This window comes from Canis aureus, chromosome 6, assembly GCF_053574225.1.
Source record: "Canis aureus isolate CA01 chromosome 6, VMU_Caureus_v.1.0, whole genome shotgun sequence".
NCBI lineage: Eukaryota > Metazoa > Chordata > Mammalia > Carnivora > Canidae > Canis > Canis aureus.
The window spans coordinates 78,721,307-78,745,591 of NC_135616.1; the positions used below are offsets into that span (position 1 = coordinate 78,721,307).

General features: G+C 37.0%; 1 protein-coding gene across 5 annotated transcripts in view; it reads left to right on the forward strand.

Annotated features, from left to right (window-relative positions):
• CAMSAP2 (calmodulin regulated spectrin associated protein family member 2) overlaps positions 1-24,285 on the forward strand; it is a 116,249-nt gene that overhangs the window by 14,165 nt on the left and 77,799 nt on the right. For all 5 annotated transcript variants that reach the window (XM_077902409.1, XM_077902411.1, XM_077902410.1 and 2 more), the window contains exon 2: positions 8,696-8,955. In XM_077902409.1, coding sequence (XP_077758535.1) covers positions 8,696-8,955 — 260 coding nt within the window. The remainder of the gene's footprint in view (positions 1-8,695; positions 8,956-24,285) is intronic.

The window sequence follows — 24,285 nt, forward strand, 5'->3', positions numbered from 1 at the left end:
GGAGTTGAGGGGGAGGGTGGTGGCATTAATGATGATGCCTAGGTTTCTGGCTTGTGCTACTTGATGGATGGTGGTATCTTTCCTCAATGTGGGGAATGCCAGAAGATGATCAGATTTGGGAGAAAAGACTGACTTGGAGCATTTTTAGGTTTCATAACTTTTTTTAGTATAATTTCAAACATATAAGAATAGTACAAAGAACTCCCTAGTACCCTTTAGCCAGATTTACCAATCATTAACATTTTGTCCCATTTATCGTTTTCTTTCCCATTCTCCCATACAAACATTTTTTTTTTTTTTTAAAGATTTTATTTATTTCTTCATAGACGCAGAGGGAGAAGCAGGCTCCATGCAAGGAGCCTGATGTGGGACTCGATCCCGGGTCTCCAGGATCACACCCCAGGCTGCAGGCGGCACCAAACCACTGCGCCACCAGCGCTGCCCCAAACATGTTTGTATACATACATACGTGTATACATAATATTTTCTGAACTGTTTGAGATTATATGAGACACATTGTGTTCCCTACCCCTAAATACTTCAGTCTATCCCCTAAAATGATTGGTTTCTTATATATAATCTCAGTAAAATGATTAAAAATCAGGAAACTTTACTTTTATATATTATTATCTAATTCATAGTCCTAATTCAAATTTGCCAATTATCTTAATGTCATTATTGCTAATTTTTTTTTCTCATTCCAAGATCCAGTACAGTATCAATGCACTGCAGTTAGTTGACTTGTCTCTTTAGTCTCCTTTAATCTGGAATAGTTCTTTGGTCTGTCTTTGTCTTTCATGATGTTGACACTTTTATTTTATTTATTTTTTTATTTTATTTTTTTTGATATTGAGACCCTGAGCTGCATGCTGAGCTGGGCTGTAAGCCCCCTTCCATGGGCATTGTCTTAGTTCTTGCCAACCCTCCATTACCCTCTGGTACAGACAGCCAGTTCTCTGCAGGGGCTGACTGGGCTGCCTCCCCTCTTGTGTTCTTATACCCTGATCTGGGTATATGATCCCTTATTGTGGGCCCTTATTTTGCAGCTGTCCCCTCTGCCTTTGGTCTGAATGACTGGGATGATGATGAGATCCTAGCATGGGTGCTGGTGCTGGCAGTGTCCCAACAAAATACCCAGATACTATGAAGACAGACAAAGTGCACAGAGACCTCCCTGCTCCCAACAAGAATTGATGGAGATCCAGACGCTGGAGACCGTTTCCCATCCCATTCCACCTGCCATCTTCTTTGGTTTTCTTTTTTCTTGTCCTTTTCCCTTCTTTTTCTTCTCTTCCTTGGCTGACCCACCCCTGCACCTCCTCTCACCACTGCTGCCATCACCACCTGTCTTTCCACGAACAGATAGACCCTGTTGCCCTGTTGCCCCCTTATACAGCTCCATCTCTGCATTGCACTTGGGCAAGAGTGCCTGGGAGGCACCCAGAGACAAACCAGTTGGCATCTGGGCAGCCCCAAAGGAGAGATGTTTAGCCAGAGTGAATTTCCTTACTCTCTCTTCTTGCTAAGATTGAAAAACTTGACATCCTCCCTAATGTATAATAATGCCAGAGATGTAGGTGCAGCAGAGGGAGAGGAAAGAAACAGGGAATTACTCTTCTCGGTACCCCATAAGGTATGAGCCTGCAGTGTTGATTTTTTTCCTTTTTTTTTTTTTTTTTGATTTTTTTCTTTATAAAATCTTTGTCTTATAATAGACCAGTTATTTTATAGAATGTCCATTTGGAATTGTCTCAAGTGTCTTTGTGATTAAAGTTACACAAATCTGGCAGAACTACCCCAGAAGAGAAGTTAAAGCCTCTGTAAATCGTATCAGGAGACACATAATGTTCGTTTTGGTATTGGTAATGTTCGCTTTGATCACTTGGCTAAAGTGGAATCTGCCTTGTTTCTGCACCATAAAATTATTATTCCATTTTTAATTAATAATTTATGGAGAGATAAATTGAAATATCCTGTTTATCAAACTTTTACCCAAAATTTTAACATACGATAGTGATTCTTGCTTGTCATTTGTTACCATTATTACTATCATTTTTTTCACCATTTATTAATTGCTGTTCTACATCAAGAAGAAGGGTTTTCTTCTTTCTCATTGGCTTATTTTTTCATTTATATCAGGATGGACTTGTTGATTCTTTTTTTTTTCCGATGTGTTACAATCCTTTATTATTATTATATATTTTGATGTTCATATTGTACCAGATTTGGCCGGTGGGATCTCCTTTCATTCTATGTCTTTCTGAATGGCCCCATCATTTATTGGCCTTTTCTTTCTTTTTGGCACGTGTGCACATACCTTCCCCGCCAAATACATACAGATACATTCTTAGCTCATCTTGTACTTTGTCTTCTCCAGCTCTGGAAATAGCCGTTTCTTTCCTTTTAGTGAGAAACCAAGATATAGGTGCTAGGCTATTGCTGCTGGGGATTCAGAGACAGAGCTACAAAACACATACATATGTATATATAACATAAAGTACATCTAGTTCTTTCTCTGTATATAGACAGATATAAAACACCATGTGTTTATACTGACACTTTGCATTTTAGTCCAACACTGCAGAGTTCATAAGTCTTTCTAGTTCATTTCTAGTCCCTTCCTATATTTATAACTGCCCTCGTTAGTAAGAAACTTGGCACCCATTTTGAATTTGGGGTTTCTTTGTGACATCCCAGTGAAGAGTTGATTAGGCTAGCTGGCTTATAAGGAGCTGGGGCTCAGAAGAGGTGCTTTAGTCTCACAGGGTAGTGGGAGGATTGGAGGAGGTAATTTAAGCTCAGGAATGCTGAACAGCATTTAACACATCCTTTGGTAAGTGGAAGGGTAGAGGGAGTTCACTTTTAATTGGCATCTCATTTGAAGGCAAAGCTCTGTGTTTAGGTACTTTACATTCTTTTAGTAAACATTTGAGTCTGCTGTGTTCCAGGTGTACTGTTCTGGGTGCTAGTGACCCAGGAATGAGAAGTATCCTGCTCTCCTTGAGGTTACATTGTAATGGGGAGAGGCAGAAATAAACATAGATATTATAGGATAGTAATAACTGTTATGTAGAGAATTAAAATAGGATGATTGATTGGGTAGTCAGGAAAGGTATTATCTGAGGAGGTGACATTTAGCTGAGATCTGAATGGAATGAGCTGTGTAAGGTGAGAGCGAGGAATGTGAGCAGCAGAAGAGCTAGTGCACAAGCCAAAAGTCACAAACTAGACGTGCTATAGCAACATAAAGACTTGGGTGTCTGGAGCATAATGGGCCATTGGGGGAGAGGAGAGAGAGGAGGAGAAGGAGGAGATTGAGGCACATCTGCAGAATATGGAGAAACTTAAACTCAGAAATTAATTATTGCGTTCAAAAATCCCATAGCAGGTAACTGGTAAAATTCAGACTCATCTTTTTAAATCCAAAGCCTATACATTCCCAATGCCTGAATTTCCCCCACTATACCATGCTGCTTCCTAATGGTAGTGAAAGTAGGTTAACTGAAAAGAGGTTTGGTTTTGAGGGTTTTACTTCTTTGCAGAAGTGAAGAGTGACCTAGGAGATAACTCTAAAGTTTTTTAAGACAGATACAAGGAGTAAGTTATAATTATTAGCACAGAATCTGGGAGTTGAGGGGAGGTTTAAAATATTAGGACAAGGCTAATGACTACTTTTTTTTTTTTAAGTAACATTTTTATTTGTTTATCAGATATGTGTTGAGTGCTTACCATGTACTAGGCATTAAGATATGTTCTGGGGATTTATATCCTCAAGAAGATAAAGGACATGGACCTTGCCCTCCGGTCATGTGGAAAGGTGCATCTTTGTCAAAAGTGGATTTTAAAAATTTTTTCCATTTTTTATAAGTAAAAAATGACTTATTATAACTTTCTCTGATACTGGTACTATTTTTTTCATGTTATTTACCATATTTATGTTTGGTTAATTTCAAGTTCAAGATCTATGTTTTATTTTCATTTGGAGTTTTTGCAACTCATTAGTTCTCTCAGTAATTGTTTTAGAGAAATTTTTTTTAGATTTGGAAAATAAGGCAATGTTCTCATGGCTGAATGTGGTGATATTTCTAAAATGCATTCCCCTCTTCATTGTTTTAAAGAAATCTGTATCATTGCTGGCGTATGTGTGCAACTAGTAACCCATCTTTTTTTCTTTAAGATTTTATTTATTTATTCATAAGAGACACAGAGAGAAAGAGAGGCAGAGACACAGGCTGAGGGAGAAGCAGGCTCCATGCAGGGAGCCTGATGTGGGACTCGATCCCGGGTCTCCAGGATCACGGCCTGGGCTGAAGGCAGGTGCTAAACCGCTGAGCCACCTGGGCTGCCCGTAACCCATCTTTATAGAAAATTGCCTTGAGCAATTCTTTACTCGTACTATGTCTACTCCCTTTACTTGTACTTCAAGCATTTCAGGTGATTGTTAATTTCAAAACTTAGATCTAGTTAGGATTTATAATAATGTGATTAAGGTATGTCTGCTTAAGTCCTGGTACACAAGAAAAACTTGTCTCTTATCCTTTGCAATTCTAGGAGTGGTGTTTCACTCATCCATTCCTTATGCATTAATTTTTTTCCTTTTGTGTTCTGGAGGTGAAGGAGAGGGTAAAACCTCTTATCTTTGATTGTTTTCTAAAATGCTTTTTCAGTTCATTTGTTTCACAATATGATGCAATTTCAAACAAAATAGTTTTGTATAGTTGGCAAAATGAAGTCTTAATGTTCAGATCTTGAAGACTTGTTTTTGAAACCTATTTTATAATACTCAACATGCAGTCTTGTATTCTTTTGGGAGTGGGAAAACGTGTTTTTGGCATTTTTGGGGATCATATTTGTGAAACATTCTTTGGCTTGCTATGGGTCCTTTCCCTTTTCCTTGCATTAGGATCTTTTAAAAACTTGCTCTTTTATAACTTAAGTTTGTGGGCATGCCATAATAAAATGGAAATAGCCCCTCAGCTGCATGTCTTCTACCTTCTAGCCTAATAATTTTGGCAAACCATTGTTACTTTTTAAGCTATTAGCTAGATGGTTGAGAGTTAGGACTCTGCATTTATCAGCTGTGTGTCCTTGGCAAGATAACCATTCTTGGGTTCCTTATCTGTAAAACGGGGACAAGAGAATTGTTAGTATTAAATGACAGAAGGCATGTTTAGGACAGTGTCTTAATACATAAAAGTCCTTAGTATTAGTATATTCTTAATATATATTTGCATATTGTCTGATTTGCCACTTTCACCAAGTTATAAAAATCATTGTGAGAATGGATGTAAAGGCAGTAAATGAATATTAGGTAGATATCCAGGTACAGTGGAGAAGGTTGTAACCCTGATAATTAGCAGTCACTTTTCTTTGCGTAGCTTATGTTTGGATACCAAGTCACCTATATTAGTCATTTTTTTTATTGTTACAGGAAATAAAAATCCATTAGGCCTACATTTTACAATAATTATCTTATGATCAACTAATTTCTCTTAATAGAGTTCTACTAAATAACTTCTATAGTATTTCCTATGATACTAAATTTACCAACACCTTATTCTATAGTTTATACCTGTGCTGATATATCATGCTGAGGCAGCTGTTAAGTTTAAGGCTGGCTCATTACTGGTTAAGGTAGCTATGAAAAAGAAAGGTGTTTTCATTTATTAAATGAGGATGATATTTTTAGATGTCTCCAAAGTCCCAAATTGATATATCTACTCTTGACCTCTTTCCAGAGTCCTATATCCCCTTTTTGATATTTTTGCTGTCATTTCTAATCATCGTATCTAAAACTGAGTTTATGATCTTGCTTCCACAGTTAGTGCTTCCTCTGATTTTCTTTTTTCTATTAATGTTACCACTATTTCCCAGGTAACCCAGGCCTAATAGTCTCTGCCATCTTTACCCCCTTCTTTTGCTTTAGTCCTGGCTCCTTTTGGGTTTGTTAGTTCTTCTATTTCTTGGTTTTCACTACTGTTTTTCAACTTCGTTTCCTTATTTTTATAATCTATGTCTGATTTTTACCATTGTCAGTATTGAAGACCAAATTAATTGTCCCCAAACATCATTCTTTATTTAAAAAAAAAAGATTTTATTTACTTATTTGAGGGAGAGAGAACGAGCAGGGGGGGTGGCAGAGGGACAAACAGATTTCCCTGCTGAGCAGGGCTCGATCCCAGGACCCCGAAATAATGACTTGAGCGAAAGTCAGGTGCTTAATGAACTGAGCCACCCAGGCGCCCCCCAAACCTCATTCTTACTGTGTCACTCTTCTCCTTTTAAACAGTAAGCAATTCCTTGCTATTGTGTAAAGCCTTCATGTTTGAAAGAGATACTACTTTTGTCTTATCTCCAACCTCCCATTCTAGCTTTCCTGCTTTTATTACTCTTAACCTACAGGAACCCTTTTCTCCACCCAAATTGTTTAGTTTGGTGTCTCTTCACATCTTCTCTTCCTTTCTCTCTCCCCGCTCTCCCCTTCTGTTTAGAGACTTTTTTTTTTGACTCAACAAATTCTGACCATTCCTCCGATCCTTTTTCTTTAGGATAAAATCTTGCCAGCCCACTGCGATATTGCTTGCTTTGAACTCTAAGCACCTAATTATTCATTAAGAACAGTTGTTCAGGGATTCCTGGGTGGCTCAGTGGTTAAGTGCCTGCCTTCAGCCCAGGGCATGATCCTGGAGACCCAGGATCAAATCCCATGTCAGGCTCACTGCATGGAGCCTGCTTCTGTCTCTGCGTCTCTCTCTCTCTCTCATGAATAAATAAATAAAACCTTTTAAAAAAAAAAGAACAGTTGTTCATTTAGCACTTAAATTCTTTCATTTGGTGCCTAATCATTCATTGTTTCTGAATTGCTTATTTGTCTAGTCTTTTTGTAGATTATTGGCTCTTTGAAGGTGGGGATTATTTCTAATTCTGTGAATTTCCCCAGAACCATGATGGTACATAAAATGAACATGAAATCATTAATATTGTATGAAGAAAACATATTTTTTGAAGATTTCTTTATCTTAGAGAAGAGGGCGTGTGCACACACGCATCTGGGAGGTGGGGCAGAGGGAGAGACTCTTTGAGCAGACTCCTGCTAAGCATGGAGCTCACTTTCACAACTCATGAGATTGTGACCTGAGCTGAAATAAGAGTTAGCCCGCTGAGCCAACCAGGCACCCCTGATGAAAATATTTTTCTAAATAATAAGAGCTCTTCAAAAACTTTAGGGTGAAAATTGCTACAGAGTATATTAATACTTTGTGAATACATTTTAAAAATGCTCGTTTTGGGATCCCTGGGTGGTGCAGCGGTTTAGCGCCTGCCTTTGGCCCAGGGCGTGATCCTGGAGACCCGGGATCGAGTCTCACGTCAGGCTCCTGGTGCATGGAGCCTGCATGGAGCCTGCTTCTCCTTCTGCCTATGTCTCTGCCTCTCTCTCTCTCTGTGTGTGACTATCATAAATAAATAAAAATTAAAAAAATAAAAATGCTCATTTTGATTAGTACTTGGGGTTATTTTACGATTATATTAAAGCTGCCTATTCAGAAGACTCCTAAAATTAGCGATGGGGGATGTCTGGCCTCTAGACCTCACGTTCCAAACAGAAGGCAGGCAAGGGACTGGCTAGGTGTGACGCCAGAGCTATCAGGTTCTACGGTTGTAGCTCCATGTTAACTTGTAACTTAGATGGCTACCTTTCCTTTTGGAAGACAAAACCTCATTCTTGTCTTGGCTTTGATTAAGAGTACAGTGCCCAGGTAAGAAGTGGGAGGAAGAGGAAGAAATACAAGGTAGAAAAGACAAGAAAACTTGTAAAACAGTGAGAAGTGGGGATCCCTGGGTGGCTCAGTGGTTTAGTGCCTGCCTTCAGCCTAGGGTGTGATCCTGGAGTGCCGGGATCGAGTCCCACATTGGGCTCCCGGTGCATGGAGCCTGCTTCTCCCTCTGCCTGTGTCTCTGCCTCTCTGTGTCTCTCATGAGTAAATAAATAAAATCTCTCTAAAAAAAAAAAAACAAAAAAGTGAGAATTGTTTTGTTTATTATGCTTTTTTAATAATCTGGCTGCCATCAGATGCAAAAGCAGCTCCTAAAGGTTGATTTAGAAGTAGACATTGGGAGAGTGGGACTTGATGTTCTTCAAGGGAAATGGCTAGCAGAAAAGAAACTCTGAAATTTTTAGTTTCCTTCTCATGTCCTGTTTGTAAACTCTACGTGTCCATTTAATGTGTCTGTTGGGTGTCCAAGAGGGCTTCTTGGGGTAGAATGGGGAGTAGTGAGTGTTAAGGTGGAGATAACACTGATTTACTAGGTTAAGGGATTTTTAAGAGTAGTTCTCCCCTAAACTATAGCTGTAACTGCCCCTAAATACCTTCAGCAGGCTAAGCAGGAAGGATGAGAGACCAGAGACCCTGAGAAAGGGACAGAATAAGTTAGGCAGTCTCTGTTTTGCAAGTGCTTAGCTGTACAACTTTGGGCAAATGATTTTATGCTGTCAGTTGGAAAGGCCTAGCATTTCCCTGCAGTATCTGTTACAGTGCATTTCCTGGTTGACTGCTTGAATGTGAGGAAATGTACTGAAATTAGTTTTTGGGAGTTACTGTTATTTTGAAAAGGAATCTTCTGTGACATAGTAACTATTCAATAAATTGTGTTTCTTTTATAAACATAAGAATTTTTTTGCCTTTAATCTTTATAGAAAATGTGCCAGAGGAGCTTCGAGAACCGTTTTATACCGATCAGTATGACCAGGAACACATCAAACCACCTGTTGTTAATTTGCTTCTATCAGCTGAACTGTACTGTCGTGCTGGGAGTCTCATTCTCAAGAGTGATGCTGCAAAACCCCTTTTGGGCCATGATGCTGTAATCCAGGCTTTAGCACAGAAAGGTCTTTATGTCACTGACCAGGAAAAACTGGTAACTGAACGAGATCTCCACAAGAAACCCATACAGATGGTGAGTCTTTATATATCCAGGATTACTTTGTTTGAAGTGCATACCTTTGAATGTGAATTGTATTATAAAAGAGAGGGAAATATGTTTTGAAATTGGATTGTCATCTCTGTCTAGAGTTTAAAGACTGTCATTTTCTTTAAAACCTTGTTTCCACAAAAAGGAAGATTTTGATAAACTATTTTGGAATGTATGGTACCATTCTGATACACAGGAGAAACAATTACGTTCTTTCTAGCTACTTTATTTATTTATTTATTTATTTATTTATTTATTTATTTAATTTTTTTTTTTTAATTTTTATTTATTTATGATAGTCACAGAGAGAGAGAGAGAGAGAGAGGCAGAGACACAGGCCGAGGGAGAAGCAGGCTCCATGCACCGGGAGCCCGACGTGGGATTCGATCCCGGGTCTCCAGGATCGCGCCCTGGGCCAAAGGCAGGCGCCAAACCGCTGCGCCACCCAGGGATCCCTCTAGCTACTTTAAAGTGATTTTTTATTTAATTTAAAAACTTGTTTTTCTCATCATAGAAAGTGTATTGATTTTATTCTCATTAGGAAAGATACGAGATTTCTAAGTGTTTATTTACATGCTTGAATGACCTCTTGGTAAATTTCTACATATCATATATTTTAATTTAATAACTACTAATTCATTCTTGTGAATGAAGGGCTCTAAACTGGCCTATGACAAGCATGCAGGAGCTTTGTCATGATAGTTTCTGGAGATAAACCCAAAGTTTAGGATCATCGTATGCTGCTTCAGTCTGGTGTACTCCTTTGGCTTAACTTCACAAAACGCTAAGTGTCATCAAGAATGTATTAGAAGGAAAAACAGATCTGCACATTTGATTAATTCATGCTCTTACATGAAACTAGTTGTAGAAGGGGAAAGATACATGTAGAAGAATATATTGAGAATACACAAAATTATAAAGTTGAAGGGTGAACAAAAATTAACACATCTAGTACTAAATGAGGTAATGACCTACTTTCTACCTATTTTCCTTCTTTAAAAAAAATATTTTGTTATGAGGAGTAGGGAATAATGTCTCAAGAAAAATTTGGTTAATTAATTTATAGATTTATATTAAGGATAACTAAGAATGTTTATTATCCAATAAGAGATTTTCAGCTTTCACTGATGGCTTTAAATTTACCTACAGTTACCCTTTGATTTTTGCATGTCTGCTTTGGGTACATATCGTATATGTAAACAGTTTGCCAGCACCAGGGGTGAGCAGAATTCTACATAGGTGTTCTAGCAGTATCTCACATTCAACCTTTCTAGAATCACTGTGATTGGATGCTCCCATTATGATTATTTCCACTTCTATTATTTCAAGGCCAAATAGATCGTTAAAAAGCACATCAATGACTTTGTGAATTTGTATTGCTTTCAAATATGGTTAAATCTGTTAGGTAACCTATTATCTCTTTTAGATTCTCTTGAATAAGAAAGAAACAAACTTGACGTTTTCTGGATTATTTGCCTAGTGCAGTTTGGTGCATGTAAAGATAAAATATGAAGATATTTTAATAATTAAAAAGTGAGGGGTTTGGAAGACTGCTAGTTACATTGGTATTTCTTTTGCACTGTATTCGATCTTGGTGATAGCTGTGAATACATTTAAATTTGATAAATACCATGCTTTAAGTGATACAGAATTGCTCTTTATCTGGTTCTAACTTCTGTTGGTTTTTAGAACACTTCATGTTTGACTACATCATCTTGACCCTTTGCAGTGTCACATTTATTGACGTGTATTTTAAGTGTATACTTTAAGCTTTTGTTACAATTGGATTTAAAGCTTCTCAATTGCTGTGAAATTTTGATTGGTGACGTTGTAATATATTACTACTTTTCTAAAACCTATGTGAGAAAATTTATCAGAGTACTGTTAAAAACTTTGTTCCTTAAGAAACTGTTTTGTTTGGTTTTAGAGTAATAAGAGTAATAAATTTCAGTTTTCTTCCTTGTCTTGCTTTTTGGGAAGTATAATGAAAAATAGTGTGTTTAATTACACTGAATATATTGACTCCCAATCCCATGCCTTGCTTTCATCTCTAAATTATCTTCATACTTTTGGGATCTTCATTTTTATATGACTTACAGCCTTTTGGAAAAGTTGCATTGTGATAGGACAGTTATCAACTTAAATATAAAGCAGGTTTGACTAAACAGATTTTATTAATTTTGAGGTAGGTACAGATTGGGAGGAATGCCTTTTTTTGTAACGTGAACACATGTTGGAGAACGTATGCTTTTTTTTATCACACAGCTTTTACAGAGATTTTTGAGAGTACAGCCTTTAAAATATTTTCTTCTATATTTACATCAATGAGAAGATATTTTAGACATTGTGCTTTAAAGCCAGTTAATAATTATAATGTATTAAAGTTCATTCAGCACATAATCAGTATCTGTAGGATTGAGAAGGGATTATAGTTAGGATCTGCCTATTGAATATTAAAAATGTAAGTAAAAGACAAATGCAAACAAAATACAATCACAGTGCTATACATACTGTTCTGAGAACTAACCTTAGTGCGTGCTTGAAATCAGCATTAAGTGTATGATTGAATGGGTTACTAGAGAAGAGTTGTATACATTAAAATCACAGGGGAACATCTTTCAATCAGAAGTATGCTGAGTGCAAATCACCTTATCTATCAAATTATTTGTCAAGATAATACTGGTATCTAGGGTGATGTGAAAATTGAAGGACTGGTAGCAAACGGAGTCAGATACTAAAAAAGAGTATAGAGAAGATTTCAAACTTTGTTCCATAGCAAGATGAATTTGCATGTATATTGCATTCAATATCAGCAGGTTAGGCTGGAGGAGTTGCTGAGTATCATAAAAATCTTAAATTCATAGAATTTTATAGCCAGGAGGAGCTTTTAGAAATCAGAAACCAGTATGTATAAAACTTTCCAGTGATGAGGAACCTGGGAAATGTGAGTACCTGGGAACTTTGTATAGACTCCCCCGGTCTTCTTACTAGAACTGACATTAGAACCTTTAGAAGAGGGGTCTGGATGTGTATTTTTTTTAAAAGATTTTATTTATTTATTTATTCATTCGAGATATAGAGAGGGAGAGAGAGAGGCAGAGACACAGGCAGAGGGAGAAGCAGGCTCCATGCAGGAGCCCGATGTGGGACCGGATCCTGGGTCTCCAGGATCAGGCCCCGGGTGAAGGCGGCGCTAAACCGCTGAGCCACCTGGGCTGCCCTGGATGTGTATTTTTAAACAGGTATTCTGGGTGATTTTTATGATCAAGAATGTATGGGAAATTTGGTCTAATGCAGAGTCATTTTATATGTGTGATACTTAGAATTTAGAGAGGTTAAGTGATTTGTTAAGGTAGAAGTATAAATACACTAGCAAAACAAAAGTTAGAATCTGAATGAGTTAGAATTGTTACTTTTTCATTTACAGTGCTCTTATCTGAAGCAAATTTATGCACTTAAATATTTGAAGTCACGTTTACTTAACTGTCTTAAACCGTAGTCTGGTTACAAATCAAACTCTTGGTTGTGAATCAACTTTCTAATCATATATGGGATATAAGAGTTGATATTTGTAAAAGTCAGTTATTTAAATATGTGTATATGTGTGTGTGTATAGGAATATAGTATGTGTGGTATTAAATAATGAGATTGATTTTCATATGATTGCAAAAGAACGTTTTAAATTAAACCTTGTTTGGGACAATCATTATAAACAAACATTTATTTTGATGTGCTTGCTTTTAATGACTACCAAAAAAAGATTGAATATCCTGTTTCTTTAATGGAAATTAAAGTGGACTGTTAGGTCATTTGATAAGTAAATCATAAAATGTTCTCTTTTGAAGTATCAGTATTATTATAATGGATGATGTTTTTGGGTATTCAGAAAATATAAGCTAGAAAGTTGTTGGATTTGTGCTTGCTAGCTAGTAAACTGCTTTGTTGTAATGGAAGGCCAGTGAAGCTGTGGTTAAGACAGAAAGATGACAGAAATATTTTTTTACTTTGAAGAAGGATATTTGTATATGTAAAGGAGTGTTACTTCATTTTATCACATTTCGTGGTCTGCATTCAGCTGACCATTAACACCTCCCCTTGAATGACATTGAGCTTAGGATGAAGAAGAAGCCTGCAGAAAAACACTAATTAGTGTGAAATGGGTGCTCTAAATGTAAGTTTAAGCAACAGGGGATCAAGGAGTAGCTATGATGATTCCTGCTAGGACAGATCAGGGAGGGACAAAATGGGACAGAATGACTAAGAGGGTTTCAGTGGGTAGGAAAAGGGATGAGGTGAGCATGGTAACCAAGTTGAAGGAGTTATTTGACTCAAGTTTGAACTGTGAGAGTAGGTTATGTATTACAAGTGACAGTGTTGACTACATGGAGGCATAAAAGTGAGATGAGGCTAAAAAATAGGTTAAGGTTAGATCATGAAGAGGCTATGAGCTGAAGTTAAGGATTTTTAAACTTTTTTGTGGGTTACAAGATCATGGAATAAAGTTTTTATTATTTTCTTTGGTCTTTATTGGTGGTACTGCTGATGGTGGTGGTGCTTTGTTGATTTGTTTTTTCCTTGCCTGCAGTAAACAAATAAAACATTACAAAATACTGGGAAACACTTTGTGATCTCTTACACTGTCATCTTAGTGTAAAATACACCAGTTATTAGTTCTCAGATCTTTCTGATTTGCTTACATCTATCTGTGTACTTGTTCACTTCTCATACTCTCTAGTGGCTCTTTTTATTTAGTTGGCTGTGCCATGTGGAGTGATTGCACTTTATATATTGTATCTCACATAATTTAATTCTTAGGACAACCCTAACAGGAAAATATATTGTCTCTGTTCCACTGATGAGGAATGAGAGTTTGAGAACCTAAGTAAAGTCACAGAGCAATCCTAGTAAACTAGTAAAGGCAGGATTCAGACCATCTCCACTTTAGCTATAAATCCCATGTTCTAGGAGTGTTTGGCTGGCTCATTTGGTAAGGCATGCAACTATTTTATTTTATTTTATTTTATTTATTTATTTTATTTTATTTTATTTTATTATTTTATTTTTTATCATTTTTTTATTTTATTATTTATTTTAGAGAGAGCAGGAGGGAGAGGAAGAGAGAATCTGAGGCAGACTGTGCTGAGCACAGAACCTGACGCAGGGCTCAGTCTGATAATCACAAAATCATGACCTGAGCTGAAACCAAGAGTCGGATGTTTAACTGACTAAACCGCCTAGGAGCCCCATGCATGTGACTCTTGATCTCAGGGTTGTAAGTTTGAGACCCATGGTGGTTGTAGAGATTACTTAAAAATAAAATCGTAAAAAACAAAACAAAAAAGCGAAACCCATGTTAACCATTACGTTTGTTTTTTTTTTGGTCTTTGAGTAATGGGAAGGTAATTGAACTACGATAATAGGAGAAAGTAGGAAGTGGAGAGGTAGAAGGAAGTAGAAGGGGTATGCTACCAAGAAATCTGCCTGGTGGTTTAAAATCTTGGTAATTTGCCCATGCTTCTTTTCAAAGTAATTTACCCATTATGTACCTGTCTTGAAGGTTATGTTAATTTTGTGTACTAGGGAATAACTGTAGCCTTTGACTTGTTTGACTTTTCATGGATGATGGGACAGAGTTATGATAGAGCCTGTCTGGGTGGATGTGAGTTTCTTGATTTTAAGAATGTGCAAGGTAATTCCCTTGTCACCATTATTTTTGCTGGATATATGACTGGTGTTGAGGACAGAGAAGCTGATCTCAGGAACATTGTGTTGTTCCTTTTTTTTTTTTTTTTGGTCTTACTGCCTGCTCTTCTCCAACATATTGGTCCTGTTTGGCAGCCGTTCTTACGGATTTCCATGGTGCCATCATCTGTTGGAACTCCGTGTAATTTACTCATGTGGAAGCTTTAAAAATTTTTGCCCCTACTTCAGAAAATTAAAAATTGCACGTCAAAGGAGGAGGATTATATAAATGTAAACATTACAGTCATGGATATTAATTTCTAGTTACCTTTATATAATAATGCCTTGCAAAGTTAAGAACAGAACTTGTCTGTAAGAATTATTATTTTAAATTCCCATAGATATTGTTAAAGAGGGTTTTTAAAATTTACCCACAGTGCTGGATCTCAGTTTTTTCTTTCCCACTAATCATGTTCCGTTATTTTCAGGTAACATATACACCTTAGTTACCAATTCATGTTATCTTTTGATATTTTACAACCATGTTTATTATATTCCTGTGTTCAGTGTTTATTTGTAATAATTTATTTAGAACTCCAGGTTTACTTTCTCATAGGAATAACTTGATGACGGGTGTTTATTTTGCCAGATGGTCTCACAACCCTTTGTATTTATGATAAAACCAAAGTCAGGCCTTTTATTAACTTATTTAGTTTATTGGAACTTCTGCTATGTACTGTATATTATCTATTATGATTAAAAGAGTTTCTATCCTGCAGGGTCTTGTTTTTTACTGGCGATAGTAGAAAAATAACTAAACTATAATACATATATTTTAGGAGTACAGAGGCACCAAACTTGGTCCTACTCTTATATTGAATTTTGAAGGAATTTACCAGGTAGGCAAAGAAGGACATGTTATAATGTAGTGTATGTGGAAGTATAACAGGATGTTAAAAGGGAGTGTGAGAGCATCATGATATGCTTACGGAAAAGCAAGAAGTTTGATTGTAGCTTTAGAATTAGGCACATGTTAGGAAATGAGGAGAAAAGAGACCAGAGAGTTAGATGGGGACAGAGCATGAATGACCTTTGATGTCATGCCAAGGGTGTATTTACCCTGGAAATGATAGGGAGCCACCTAGTATAGGGTTTTAAACCAGAGAGGATACCATCAGATTTGTGTTACAGAAAGTCACTCTGGTGGTATTATGAAAGAGAGAGCACTGAGGAGGCTATTAAAATAGCCAGGGACCTGAACTAAAAGCAGAGGTTGTTGAGATGCAGAAGAGGGTTTGATTGGGAGGATTTCTGAGGTGATTTTTGACTCCTCAGAGCTGGGAAATGGAGAAGCTAGAATAGGACTGGCAAAAAAATTTCATCCCTTATGCTAAATCTGATTAATAGGTGGTTAACTACTAGAAGTTGGGAAAAGATAGCTTTTTGCTGTTCTTCTCAGAGATTCAGGGTCTAGATGTTAGCCTCCCCATCCTCTGTTATTCCTGGTGTTTTTGAACCCTGATATTTTTAGCTAATAATGATAAAAACCAAAAAAAACCCCAGAAGTAAAGGGATAGCTTTATAGTTTTAAAATCTTCAGCTACTATTCCTAAATCTCTTATTTTTGATGGGAAAGATAAAGATGACTCTGTCTTGTCCTAAGGTTCTCTTTTCTTCTTAGTACCTGTTGGAAAAAAAGAGTGTATAAAAGTAAAAGTGAGTGTGTGTACAGAGAAATGAAATAAAATTAATATGTATTTTGTTAGAATAGCTTATGTTATTCTTACATATTTACCACAAAGATGGATGGGAATTCATTGATATAATAAACTTATTCAGTTCTACTTTGTACACTAGGTTAGGCATTGGTGATGAAGTAGTTAATTTCTGCCCTAAAGATGCTTTTGTAAGACATTAGGGATTATGTGGAATTCAAAGAGTTGCAGTGTGGAGACTTGTCTAGACTTGTGAGAATGAAGTGAGGAATAAGCAGAGTTGAGCATACTTGACAAATGTTGGTTGTTAATGCAATATGTGAGAGAGGTGTTAGTATTCCTGTTGTATAGGTGAGGAAACTGACACCCCCAAAGGTGCATTAATTTGCCCAAGGCCAAACAGGTGATAAAACATGATGGTAGGATTTAAACTTGAATCTGCTGTCTCCAAAGTCATGCTTATCCCATTTACACCAGATGGCCTTCAAAAAATCCAGCCAAGCAAGCAAATAGGAAAAAAAGTGAGATCGTATATGGAATCTAAATAAACAAAAACCAAGCTCATAGATACAGAGGACAGATTGGTGGTTGTCAGAGGGCAGCAGGTTGGGTGTGAGCAAAAGGGATGAAAAGAGCTCAAAAGATACAAACTTAGAGTTAAAAGTAAGTCATGGGGTTGTAATGGTGACTACAGTTAATTATACTATAATGCATATTTGAAACTTGCTAAGATAGTAAATTTGAAAGTTCTCATTAGAAAAATTCTGTAACTGTGTATGGTGATGGATGTTAACTTATTGTGATCATTTCATAATATATACAAATACTGGGATCCCTGGGTGGCACAGCGGTTTGGCGCCTGCCTTTGGCCCAGGGCGCGATCCTGGAGACCCGGGATCGAATCCCACGTCGGGCTCCCGGTGCATGGAGCCTGCTTCTCCCTCGGCCTATGTCTCTGCCTCTCTCTCTCTTTCTCTCTCTCTGTGACTATCATAAATAAATAAAAATTGAAAAAAAAAATATATACAAATACTGAGTCATGTTATATATCTGAAACTAATATGTCAATTATACTTCAGTTAAAAAAACGGTTTCATTGTTAATAATTTATTAATTTAAAAAAATTTTTTTGCTTCATAGTTTATGCTTTTTTTTTGTTAACACCCAGAAAAGATAAATAGGGCAGTTATCATCATCTCTGCCCTATTTCAAGTGAGAAATAACTTATGGATGGATTTATTTAATAGATACTTCTTTAAGTTCCCTCTGACAGTTATAGAAAGAGGCAGTGAACAGATCATGATCAAATAGCTAGTTAGTGACAGAGCAGAGGCAGTTCCCAGGTCTTCCTGACTCTGAACCCAGTGCTTATTTTACATTCTGCTGCCATCCTTTTTTCTGTTCTTGTGCATTTTAATCTGCATTGCTTCTGGGGAGACCCATAGGGAATGTCAGCATGAAGTAGGATGTCACACAGAGAGTGTGCCTCAATGGAGGGGGATTCCAAGAACAGAAATAGCAAGGAACAAAGGGAATTGTTTTGGTCACTGACTAACGGGCCTGTCTTAGTCTGTTCACGCTGCTGTAACAAAATACCACAGATTGAGCAATTTATAAATAAATTTATTTTTTCACAGTTTTGGAAGCTAGAAAGGCCAAGATCAAGGATCAGCATGGTTGGGTTCTGATGAAAACCTCCTTCTGGGTTGTAGACTACCAGTTTCTCATTATGTCCTCACATGGTAGAAAGGGCAGGGATTTCTCTGGAGCCTCTTTTATAGAGCATTAATCCCATTCATGAGGGCAGAGCCCTCATGACCTAATCATATGTCAGAGGCCCTGTCTCCTGATACCATTGCTTTGGGCTTTAGAATTCCAGCATATGAATTTTGGGGGAACACAAACATCCAAGACCGTAGCAGGTACTCTTTTCTTATGTAGGGAATGTATCTCCTCTAGTTACCACAATATATAAAGGTGTAAATTTTAAGAAATAGAGTGATTCACTTTGCAAAATAGTATTTTTATTTAAAAATATTTTAGGATTTATTTTTACACCACTGGTTTAAAAAATAGGACTTCTAATTAAGTTTTTAAGAACATATGAAATTAAAAATGTTTATTATAATGTTCAGTGTCTGTTCATTATATTGAAAAATTGTTCTTACATAAAATCCAAGTTCCTTTCTATCTGTTGAAAACATTTTCACTTGATTTCACTCTGTTGAACTCAGTTTTTGTTCAACAAAAGCTGCATGTATTTAAGGTGTACAACTTGATGTTTTAGTGTTGTATTTATTATATATATTTATATATTGAACCAGGTATTAGGTCTCATTTAGTCAGGGCTCAATAAATGATTTGTTAATTTCTGGCCACAAAGATCTGATGTTTTAGACAGATTGAGATAGTGGACAATTTCTTATTTCCCCAGAGACCGTGTGTATGCATCTTTCCCTGCTCCTTTGCTGATTTATCTAAGAGTTGAGATACCTGATGAATGGTGGGCTGATTGGTTTACTGAGAATCTGAAAACCCAGATGGAGGGAGAATCACAGCACAGTCATAGTAGTGGTTGGAGCCACCCCATCCTACAGAGGCGGTTCCCTAGGCGAAGACTGTGAACTCCCACTGCTGAGGTCCCCAGCGCTCCTCAGTTTCTGTCCTCCCTGAGCTTAGTGGTTAGCTCTTCCAGTGCCCTCTCAATAAGTCCCTATGCTAACTATTAGCATAGTTAATTTAACATTTATATTCTGTTGCTTGTATTAAAAAGAACTGTAGCTAAACATTGAATAAAGAAGAAGCCATCCATTGACTTTTTTTTTTCCAAGTCAAGGACACATTTTAGCAATAAAGTTTTAGAGCTGAAAGACCCTGGCAATCATTTGGTCTGGAGTTATGAAATCCTTTTGACTGTGACTCACAGAAGTACATTTTACTGCAAATGTATTTACCACACCTAGTTTGCTTAGTTACACATCTATTACAGAAGCAAAAATATTTGTGCTTTTAACTTGATTTTTGTTCTATTCTAGCTGGAAAAAAAATATTATAACTAACTGAATTGACTTCATGTATGACCCATGGATGGATTATAAACCCACATTAAAAACCAATTTAGTTAAATTGCTTTATTTTCTAGAAAAGAGCAGTAAATGACCGTGTTGGTATTGAAAACTAAATACTATACCCATGCTTTTCTTAAAAATATTTTTTAGGGCAGCCCTGGTGGCATAGCGGTTTAGTGCCGCCTGCAGCCCGGGGTGTGATCCTGGAGACCTGGGATCGAGTCCCACGTTGGGCTCCCTGCATGGAGCCTGCTTGTGTCTCTGCCTCTCTCTCTCTCTGTGTCTGTCATGAATAAATAAATAAAATCTTTTTAAAAAAATAAATAAAAATATTTTTTAATATGCAATTACCAGTAGCTTCTGTTTTAATGAGAAGAGAGTTTGTATGAGTTTCTATGTGGACTTGCCTCCTTAAGATTTATGTTATCTAATCTCAGTGGTATACTGCTGTCCAATTAGTTTTACTGAAATGGGACTTTGATATCTATCTTATGTCCCAATTCAAAAAATTTCAATCATTTTATTTGACTTGAAATGTAGTATGCACTACAGTTTCAGGTGCAATTTCTTTTTCTTTAATTCAGCTTTTCACAGCATCTAAAGATGATGGAAAAAGTTGCTTCAAACTTTGTCTATAAACCAGATAATTTACTTTTCCAAATGTTTTTATTGAGGTATAATTGATATATAATATTAGTTTCAATTGTACAGCATAATGATGATATTTGTATATATTGTGAAATAACCATAGTAAGACTAGTTAACATGTGTCATCATACATAATTACCAAATTTTCTTTTTCTTGTGATGAGGGCTTTTAAGATTTACTCTCTTAGAACTTTTAAATAATTCAGTACAGTACTACTAACTATAGTCACCATGCTGCACATTACATCCTCATGATTTATTTAAGTCATGCAAGTTTGTACCTTTTGACCCCCTTCACCAATTTTGCCCATCCCCATCCCCAACTCCTGGCAACAACCAATCTGTTATCTGTATCTGTGAGCTTGTTTTTTTTGTTGTTGTTGTTATTTTTGTTTTACGTGTCACATATAAGTAAGATTGTATGATATTTGTCCTTCTCTGACTGATTTCACTTCGCATATGCCCTCAAAGTCCATTGTTGTCACAGTTGTCAAAAAAATTCCTTTTTTTGGTTGGATAGTACTCTGTGTCTGTGTGTGTGTTTTCACATTTCATCCTTTCTTTATCCATTGATGGACACTTAGGTTGTTTCCATATCTTGGTTATTGTGATATTTACAATATCAACGCTATAATGAATATGGGGATACATATATCTTTTCCAGCTAATGTTATGATAATTCACTTTGGAATAATGAAGATTTTATATTCTTTTTGTTTGTAATTTCATCCTCATAACTCAAAGTAGCAAAAGCTAAGATGTGCTTAAGGAGTCGTCTGATGTTATAGACCTGCCAGCAGTAATTTTTGATGTTTACTGAAGATAATTAAATATATATTAACTAGGGCTTTTCATCTTTTAAAACAAAAAAAGATAACTATTGATTGTAGGTTGCTAAATGTCTGTAGATGTAGTGGTTTTTAAAAAATTAATTAATTTTAAAAAAGATTTTATTTATTCATTCATGAGAGACACAGAGAGAAAGAGAGAGGCAGAGACACAGGCAGAGGGAGAATCAGGCTCCAAGCAGGGAGCCCAATGAGGGACTCAAAATCCCAGGTCCCCAGGATCACACCCTGGGCTGAAGGCGGCGCTAAACCGCTGAGCCACCCAGGCTGCCCAGTGGTTTATATTTATATGTGATACACAATGATTGCTATATAGTTATACACACGTATATAATTGAAACAGAGATTGAGGTGCTTTGCAGCTTTGACATAGAAATGTAGGTTTTTCTAATTTGCACAATTACAGTCCTTTGCTGTAGAGCAGTCTGTAGCCATCTATACCCCCAGTCTGTTCTGAACAGATTGATCTCCCACCGCAGCCCCATGATGCCAAATCATTTTTGCAGTGTGGTAGATTATAGCAGTTTAACATTGTTTTTAACTGATGTCAGTGATGTGAAAAGTGTTCCATTTGGATGCTTGTTGCGTTCATATATCTGGATAAATGAGCTTCTGTAATAGAAAGAAAAAAATCTTTATAATATTCAGATCCCTTCTGAGTCTGTACTGTTCTGAAAAAAAGAGTGAGCTATGTTACCCAGTGAGCTATGTTACAAAGCTGTCCCAGGGTCCATCTTTCTTTTGAGGGAAGTTCTTTTAATAAACATGCAGGGATGTAAGAGTGCTGATTACTGTTTTCTTGAATTTATAAATTCTACTTTATTGGTAAGCAAACAAGTAAAGAAAGGTGACTTTAGAGAAGAGTAAGGGCTGCGAAGAAGGTGAAAGCAGGATAATGTGCTAGAGTGATCTGAAGCAGTTGTGTGCTATTCTCTTTAGTTAGAATGGTTAGGGGCATCCTTACATGGAATGTGTTTGAGCAGGGATCTACATGTTAAGGAGCCAGGCAAAAATAAGGAGAAAGATCACTGGTGACAGAACAAATCGAAGGCCCTGAGTTGGTAGGTCATCCACAAAATAAATAAACTTTGTGTCTGGATTATAAGATTCCTAACTAAGAATATCCTGGAGGAAACATTTTCAGGAATTGAAGTTTTAGGATTGTGTTTATTTACTGTAAAATGATATAATTTGTACAATATGAAATACTTGTTTCTTTCAGTAAATATTTGTTGAAAAATTTTCTGGGCCTGGGCAAGGCATGAAGTAATAAGACATATCAAGCTCTTGCTTTCTTAGAGCTAATATTTTAGTAGCAAAGATGAGCAGTAAAAAACTAAACAAATTGTAACAATTTCAGATCATGGCAAATGCTGTGAAAACAAATCAAGAAGGGGCTAGAACATGGAAGTGGAACATGCTATTTTCATAGGAGATGGTTAGGGAAGTCCTGTCTAGAGAGTTGACATTTGAACTGAGACTCAAAATGCCAGAAGGATGAGCATGTGAAATCTGGAGAAAGAACATTTGAGGCAAAAGGAACAGTGAGGTTAATGGCCTTGACGTAGGAGTGAGTTTGGTATGCTTCAGGGACTGAAGGCCACTGAGGTTAGTCATGAGCAAGATTGATAGAGTAGATGGAGATAAAGATTGTAGGTAAAGCAGGTAGAGAGCCCTGTAGACCATGATAAGAAGTTTGAATTTTATTCTGAGTGTACATGGAAATCATTGGAGGATTTTAGGTAGGACAAGGAGTTTGATCTGTTTTACTTTTTAAAAAGTGCTTTCAGGTTGCTTTGTAGATAGATAGTAGGTATAGAAGGTGAGAGAGGGAAAAGGGGTGGGGTGAGGCATCTGGAAAATCAGGAATTGTATTTTAGACCTGTAAAGTCCTCAATGCCTTCCAGCTGCCAGGTAGTTGAATATATGAGTCTGAAGTTCAGATGTCCTGTGTAGAGATTTAAATTTGAGAGTCACCAACATTTGAAGTCCATGGGACTGAATGAAAGCACTTAGGGAAAAGAAGGTGGGTAATCATTAAAAGCCATTATAGTAATTATAGCGTAGCAGAGAAGCTTCCTTTTTCAAGATTGTCAGTATTTTAATATAGTAATGTCATAGTAGGACAAAATAACTTGAGAAAAGACTGGATAAGATGTATGCGATAACTTTAAAAAATACAAGAGTGCTATATATTAATATAAAATCAGTACTTCTTGCATGGTGAAGCAGTAAATGAACAGATAAGGATATTCAAAAGCCTCTTCCTTATATCAAAAAGTTCTACCAAACTTATTCTTTTGAGAAAATGAGTTGTCTTGGGTGTTGAAAATGCAGGAAGTTGGGTGCTCTTATATTATTTGGTCAGGGAGCTCAGGAACATTTGTCTTTTGACGTAGACTTCAGGTTGCTTTGTAGAGAAGTACTTGAAAGAAAAGGCAGAGAAAGCAAAGCAAGACAAAGAAAACATTTTATTGTTAGCTCAGGTTTGGTTCCAGCCCCTAGAGCAGAATTTGGTAAGCTACACTGCACCAAGTATAAAAGAGCTCTTTTTGTCCTCTGTTACACTGGCCTAGAACCAAGTAGTAATAAGATGTCCTTTATGTTCCTGTAACAGCCAAACATGGGACTTATTACTCAGTAGGGTCAATGGCTATCCTGCCTATTTCAGAGGAAAAGGAACCTGAAAGTAAGAGAGAGAAGCCTGGGTGAGTGTGCAGGAAGGGCTGGAGAAAATAGAGAACTGGTTGGCCAGTGGTAGAAAGAGTGGGGAAGTTGAGTGAGAAGCTGAAGGAGGGACAGGCAGTGAGAAGGTGAGGAAGGAAGAAAGGAAGAACAGGAGTGGGGAGAAGACTGGGTCCAGGCAGGTGCTGCCTCTGGCCCTGTTACTTGGAAAACCTTTAAAGGTTTTAAAGGAGGGAGAAAGAACTTGGATTTCACATTGATCCTCTTAATATCTTTTTAAAAATGTTCTTATTGGGCAGCCCCAGTGGCTTAGTGGTTTAGCTCCACCTTCGGCCTGGGTTGTGATCCTGGGGACCCGAGATCAGGTCCCACATTGGGCTCCCTGCATGGAGCCTGCTTCTCCCTCTGCCTGTGTCTCTGCCTCTCTCTCTCTGTCTCTGTGTCTGTCTCTCATGAATAAATAAATAAAATCTTTAAAAAAAAGTTTTTATTTAAATTCAATTAATTAACATATATTATTGGTTTCAGAGGTAGAGGTCAGTGATTCATCAGTCTTATATAACACCCAGTACTCAGTACATCATAAGGTGTATAAGGTGTATGAGGTAAAAGGTGCCCTCCTTATGCCTCTAGATACCCCATCTCCCACCCTTCCAGTGACCCTCAGTT